General features: G+C 34.0%; 2 protein-coding genes across 2 annotated transcripts; one reads left to right on the plus strand and one right to left on the minus strand.

Annotated features, from left to right (window-relative positions):
• Nucleotides 1-3,283: 3,283 nt before the first annotated feature.
• On the plus strand, nucleotides 3,284-5,026 carry AC631_05775 (uncharacterized protein; the record flags this gene model as incomplete). Its single annotated transcript, XM_015614604.1, has 1 exon — nucleotides 3,284-5,026. One exon carries the CDS (start codon nucleotides 3,284-3,286, stop codon nucleotides 5,024-5,026), a length of 1,743 nt encoding a protein of 580 aa, XP_015464567.1.
• A 151-nt stretch (nucleotides 5,027-5,177) lies between these two features.
• On the minus strand, nucleotides 5,178-6,668 carry ARO9 (aromatic-amino-acid:2-oxoglutarate transaminase; the record flags this gene model as incomplete). The annotated part of the gene is made up of 1 exon (XM_015614605.1): nucleotides 5,178-6,668. The coding sequence occupies one exon, from the start codon at nucleotides 6,666-6,668 to the stop codon at nucleotides 5,178-5,180; it is 1,491 nt and encodes a 496-aa protein (XP_015464568.1).
• Nucleotides 6,669-6,852: the final 184 nt, after the last annotated feature.

Below are 6,852 nucleotides of genomic sequence, written 5' to 3' on the forward strand. Positions count from 1 at the left end.
CCAATTAAAAACTTGCGAAAACACGGTTTGTTTCTGTTTCCACAGCTGTATGTAGATGCTATGAGGTGTCCGAATGTTTATCAACAAATGAGCGAAAGATGGATTGAAATAGTCAATATTCCTAATGACCTAACAGTCATAAACGGTGATGTGCAGCCAAGAGAGTGTGCTTCACTAAAACTCTTCTATGACGTAATGTAGCTAAATCCTTTTTTAGTTTTTCCTCGTAGGCTTTACTATACAACTCTGGAACATTTTGGTTGCAGTATTCGTTAACAGTTGCATCAGTCTTTGCGGTGGCAGATTAAGGCTGAGGGAATTGCAAAATATCAATGAATATAGCTTTATGTTTTGAATACTTGCTCATCTCCTCTATATCATTGGGTTAGTTTATCTTCTTTAAAAGTACATCATTTTTGAAAAGGTTATATATCCTTAGGAAGTTTTGCCAAAACTTAATGCATGTATCATTAAAAAGTAATTAGAATGTTGAATCTGATATAAATGAAGACTAGATTCATCATCGATAATATTATCTAGTTTATCTGAAGAATGATTAGTAGATTTGGATGTACTGCAAAACTTTTCTCAAGAGTGAGCCGGTAAAAGGTAGCAATATCTAAGCGGTACACATCTGGCCAAACTTTCTGACCCTCACCAATATAGCCTGCAACTCCGTTTCTTTAGCAATTCTGTTAGAGATGATACGAATCCCTTGTCTCCTTCTCCATGAACTGTAGAAGATGCTCTAATTGTCATTATCCCCACCCCTTTGTCTTATAAGCTAATGCTACTTCTTCTGTTATTGCACGTGTAGAAGGACAAATGAGGGTATCTCTTACCATCTTCAAATGCTCGTTTTCTCTTAGGTAAGATAAATGTTCCACTCACTTGAATAAATGGATGGTTTGAAACTTTAAAGAACTTTGCAATTTGATGTTTCAGTATGTATTATATAAAGCTGAAGAGAAGTGTTCTTCTATGTTCGGCGTTAGCGGTTTTAAGTTTTACTATATTTTCCATATCTGAAAAACTCGGTAATAGAGTACGTAGAATATAGCTCATAAGGAGATGTTATATTATCGTATTTTGTCTTTGCATTCATTTTGGGCTTATTCGTAGTTTACATTTTCCCCGTAAGACAAGGTAATTGTAATTCTAAACGGAATAGAGAATTGATACACAATTATATCTTCTTAATTTTGAAACATTTATTCTCAATCAAAAATTATATATGCTGGTCTTCAACACTAATTCTTATGTTGCAAGTGAATGAGTCAGTATTTTCGTTAACAGAATTCGTTTTAACAACCTGACCTTAGAAATAAATAAGCTTCCCATGAAACTGCAGCCTATGTCACACTTAACTCAAATAATAGAACAAGAGCATACGGTGTACTGAAAAGACACCGGATCGTTTGAATTTGCCCTTTAACCTTCCATGGGTGTGGCTACCGAATGATTTAGGGTTCGCGTAATAATCTACAGACTACCCAATAACTGCATTCGCATTTGGAAAGTTGCAGCAAATGGTTCGCGAAACGCATATTTTACTCTCACTAATGGTAGCGGATAGTGAGTTAGGGAAAGATTGGTATGTAATAACTGTTAGGTGGCCCAATTTATACTTTGGTTCTTATTGATAACATGGTTTTAGATATCATTCTCCTATCCCTCTGTTACTTCTACATAATTAGGCTGCTCATCTGATTCTTAATATTAATTCTGGATTATTTGACCAAATATATAAGATCTCTCTCTGCTCACCCTACTCCCCCCAGGATTCCCACAAAAAACATGTTGGAGTCCAATCTGTTTTGTGTATATTCAGAGTTCCTAGAATCAATAAAATACACCTTTCCATCAGATTTATTATAATCGGATCGGATCAATTGCATGGTAGTGTCTATGTATATTAAACTAGCCTAACAATATATCCTGCTTGAAATAAAGGCTATTGGATTTAGAAATTATAATAATCTCCCATATATGATAGTTTACAAATGTAATACATAATAAATATTTCATCAAATGCAGTATAATTGCTCGAAATCCCCCCTTTCATCTTTATCTTCCTCGTGGTCCTTTTGACTTAGTCAAACTCTACAACCAATTGATTTATTGGATACAATGACTCCTTAAATACAGGCCATTTGCTATTTTTTGACTTTAAACATTTGTGTATGAAAAAAAAAGCCGAAACGGACATTCATTTCTATGAATTTGTAGAGATGTACCTGTACCACGCCAAAGTATACGTAAGTTCTCAGTTCTTTCTTGACAGACAAAAAAATTCTTATACCTATTTCTTAGTGTTTTCTGTACTGCTTAGTAGAATTAAGAATTGATATGTGGTGAAAAAGCAAACTAATATATAGTATGATTTTTAGCAAAACAAAAATTGGTTTGAAGAGCAACTTCCTTTTTTGAATTATGTAGGATCTTCTGAAAAGTTATTCCGAGTAAAGCAGCAACTTTGTTTAAGTTATTTTGGGGGCTAATGTGAGGAGAAATGAAATTATTGGACAAGAAGTTTTATATTGTTCCAAGAACTTCCCAATTTTTATTAAAGTTCATTTTTATTCACGAAAGTGATAAGAAACCGAAATTACAGAATAAAGATGTTAAAATATATTTTTTATACAATATGGGCATCTAATTATCATACTTTGTGAAATTAGTACTACCAATTGCTATATATAAGTATCTTAGTAGATTAACACAAGTTCATTAAAGAAATTTAAAGCTACTAGCTAGTACTAATTCTGACAGCTGCTTCAGTATTGCTCAGTATTGCCTCAGTATTGATGCCCAAAATCTGTAAACGAAAACCTAATTATTTCATTTGTGAATTTGTAAATTTGGGTTTTTTCTGAGACGTATTTAGTGTGGAACCATCGCATATATCACGTGGAATAACCTGAAATCACTATATTGTGACAACCTTATCGCGCCACTGAATCTCACATCTTGTAAATAGTAAATGCTTGATGGGGATCAGATTATATTTATTATTTTCTAAGTATATTAAGGAAAGTCTTCAATCTTCAAATCTAAAATTGAACTTAATTTTTCATTTTATATAGTAAATTCTAATTTATTTAGCTTTGTAAATGACATTATCAAAATTCTTAGTTTCTAAGAATTTGTGAAACATGAAACTGAGGCATTAGTATTGCAACATAATGTGTGGAAATAAGTGTTTTGAAATCTGATATATACATATATATATGTTTCGCATTTTATATATTCATTTTTGGAAAAACATTTAGCTGCATTGGATATGGGAAAAAATTATCATTTTCTGAGAGTGTTTGAACCTTTTATTGGAGGTAAACGAGACTTTGAAGTTCAGGAAGTAGAATTTGAATCGGAAAACCAGGAACCAAATGGTGCACCTGTTGAAAATAATAATCCTTTGGGTTATAATTTGGATTATATAGCAGCATTTTACATGGTTATACAAGGTATCATAGGTACTGGTATCTTTGCTACACCGGGAAGCATAGTCCAGTCTATTGGATCTATTGGTGCTTCTTATGTGTTATGGGTAGTTGGCTTCCTTATTGCCCTTTTTGAAATATTCATTTACATAGAATTTGTTACTTACTTTCAGAGAAGATCTGGTGGTGATGTAGCATATTTGGAACAAGCTTACCCTAAACCTGATTTCTTAGTACCGACAACTTATGCGGCAGTCTCTGTTTTATTATCTTTTCTTAATTCTTCAGCCATAGCGTTTGGTACTTATATACTCAATGCTGCTGATATTGAAGCTACAACTTGGAGACAGAGGGCTATAGGCTGTGGTATTTTAACATTTGTTTGCGTCTTATCTTCTATTAATACTAGAGCCACATTAAGACTCTCTAACATTTTGGGTTCAATAAAGGTAATATTTATTGCTTTTATCATTATAACAGGCTTTGTAACTCTTGCGGGAGGTACCAGAATTGCAAATCCAACCTCAATATTCAAAAATGCATGGGAGGGGACCACAACGGATGGTAATGCTATTTCAAATGCTATTATCAAAGTTTCGTTTTCTTATGGTGGTACTCAGTATGTTTTTGGTGTAGTAGGAGAGTCGAACCCAAGGCACACTAAGCGTATGTTTTGTTTTTTCATTCCAGGCGTGGTGTTTTTTATTTTTATATTGTATGTGCTTATAATTACCTCATATTATGCTGGTTCAAACGGTATAGAAAATATAAAGGGTTCTAATACTTTAATTGCTTCTTTATTTTTTCAGAATGTGTTTAATTCTGTACCCGCAAGGAAAGCTTTGGATGCATTGGTTGCCCTATCTGCTTTAGGCCACTTATTAGCAGCTGTTATAGGCCACTCCAGGGCTCTAAGAGAATGTGGAAGACAAGGTGTATTGCCCTATTCAAGTCTCTGGACTACAACAAGACCATGGGGTACACCTATTTTACCAATTTTTGCCACATGGCTCGTGAATATAATTGTAATGATCGCTCCACCTGCAGGTGATGCCTATAACTTTATAGTTGATATTGGGTCTTATTCAAATTATATATTTAAACTACTTCTCGTTATTGGTTTAATTTTAGTTAGGCGGCAAAGAAAAGAGGCTGGCTTGGGCTTTGAAGGATGGAAAGTTCCATTACCGATATTAGTTGTTACAATTTTTTTTGAAGTCTTCGTAATTGCTATGGCATGGGTTCCACCTCTGAATGGTACACTCATCGGATCAGATGTATCTTTTTTTTATTGTACATACGCTATAGTATGTGTGGGGATTTTAGGAATTTGTGTTCTATATTATTATATTTGGGCTAAAGTATTGCCCAGATTTGGTCACTATGAACATAGAATCTTGTTCTATTCTTTGGATTGTGGAGAACTGGGTCATTCTGTTGTTAAGGTGGAGAAAGATGATCTACAAAAATGGGATACTGAACATGATTCCAACGGCCGGCCTATCTTTGCAGCGGATGATTCTGTTGTGGAACTGGTTGGAACTGAAAGTATTTCACACCTATCAAGCAAATTTATTACATAATTTCCCAGTTTCTAAGTAAATTTGGACTAAAAATTTTCAATAAATCATTCAAATCAATTAAATTAACTGTACATATGTAAAGTTATACAAATTTTGATAATACTAAATAGCAAATCCCCCAAAGAAAGGATAAACTTACGAACTCAAAATATTAATAGTTGAAATCCTTTCTAAAAAATTCTTCTATTGCTGTTGTAAGTCTCTTCCCTGCTTCTTCCAATTCGGCATCATTATCTAGTTCTGCATAAGATAATCTAAGAAAATTAGCACTTTCTTTACTAAATTCTACATCAACCGCTAGTTTGTTGCCAAGAACAACTGTAACCCCATGCTGAAGTAATTTGTAATTAAGCAACTCTAGTTTATCGATTTTGTTAATCCCTTGTGGAAAGTTGATAATTATAGAGGCAAACATTCCAGCTTCAGAACTTAAAATTCCAAAATAGCCATTTTGATAAGCCCTCAGTTCTGTCAATGAGTTTATAAGAACATTTCTCCTATGGACATACGCTAGTCTCACTTTTAAAATCCATTCTAACCATCCTTGTAATCCCCCTAATTTTTGGTTTATAACGTTCATCAATATCAATTGGGAAGGTCCTGATGGAGACCTGGTTCCGATTGCAGCATTTCTTTTAATTACTTTAATAATATTTTCATGGGCTACTATAAAACCTAACCGCAAGCCGGGAGAAAATACCTTTGAGAATGTTTCTAAACGAATTACTCTACCTTCGGTATCGAAACGCAAATAGGAAGGAATCAATTGATTGTTAAGGAATTCGTCAACGGATATATTTTCCCTTTGTATTTCTAGAATGTTCGGTTTGGAAAAAGGAGGCAATGCTAAATACCCATACGGATCATCTTCTATAATAACAAAGTCATGAACTGATGCCAATTCGTATATTTTCTTTCTCTGCTCAATTGAATGTGTTATGCCTGTTGGATTTTGGCAAGTAGGTATAATGTATAATGCTTTTGGTTTGTTTTTCTTATGTTCCGGCTTCAAATTATCCCAGTTGTTTAATAGGTTACTTAAGTAGGCGACATCAAATTTCGCATCTGTGCTGCTCAAGTTAAGCTTAGTAGGAACTATAATTCCTCCTGCATTGAGAACGCTATTAACAAACGGAGTAAAAGTGAATTCTTCTAGTAAAACTATATCCCCAGAATCGATGATTGCATCAGCTGCCTTATTCATACCATCACTAGCACCGCTAGTCCCTATAGTGAGCCAATTGTCATAAGACGGCCGATGGATCTGCTCTACAAATTGCTTAACAAACTTTGCAAAAGCTGGAAGGCCATTTAGATCACCATATTGGAACGCCTCATTTAGTCCAATAGAACCGGTTTCATCGGCAACTCTCAAAACGTCAAAAGAGACTTCATCATGTTTTTTTGTACTAAACAATGAATCTTGAAACGGATATTCATCTAAAGCAATTGTAATCTTCTTTATAGGATAATATTGAGGGTTTGGTCTTCCATATGCGAGACCTAAGGGCCTGGGATGGGGAAGAAATCCTTCTGGGGCACGTTTGGAATTATCAGAATTGAAATGAATGAATTGCCTATTAATTGCTCTTTTTGAAATTAAATGATCGATATTGTATTTTTTGGTAGATTCTTGTGACATGATTATTTTTTTGTATATATGAATGTGACTCGTGAAGATTATTAGAGGTTTATAAGCTGAATGTATTATTGTGGAAGAATGTTACCGAAAGGGCCATCTTTTGATTAAGTAATTAACGCCATAGTTGACGAATCGGATATTTCGACAATACATACATCATAAAACATATTTATTTTAATGCGTA

Source organism: Debaryomyces fabryi (genome assembly GCF_001447935.2).
Source record: "Debaryomyces fabryi strain CBS 789 chromosome Unknown contig00277, whole genome shotgun sequence".
Lineage (NCBI taxonomy): Eukaryota > Fungi > Ascomycota > Pichiomycetes > Serinales > Debaryomycetaceae > Debaryomyces > Debaryomyces fabryi.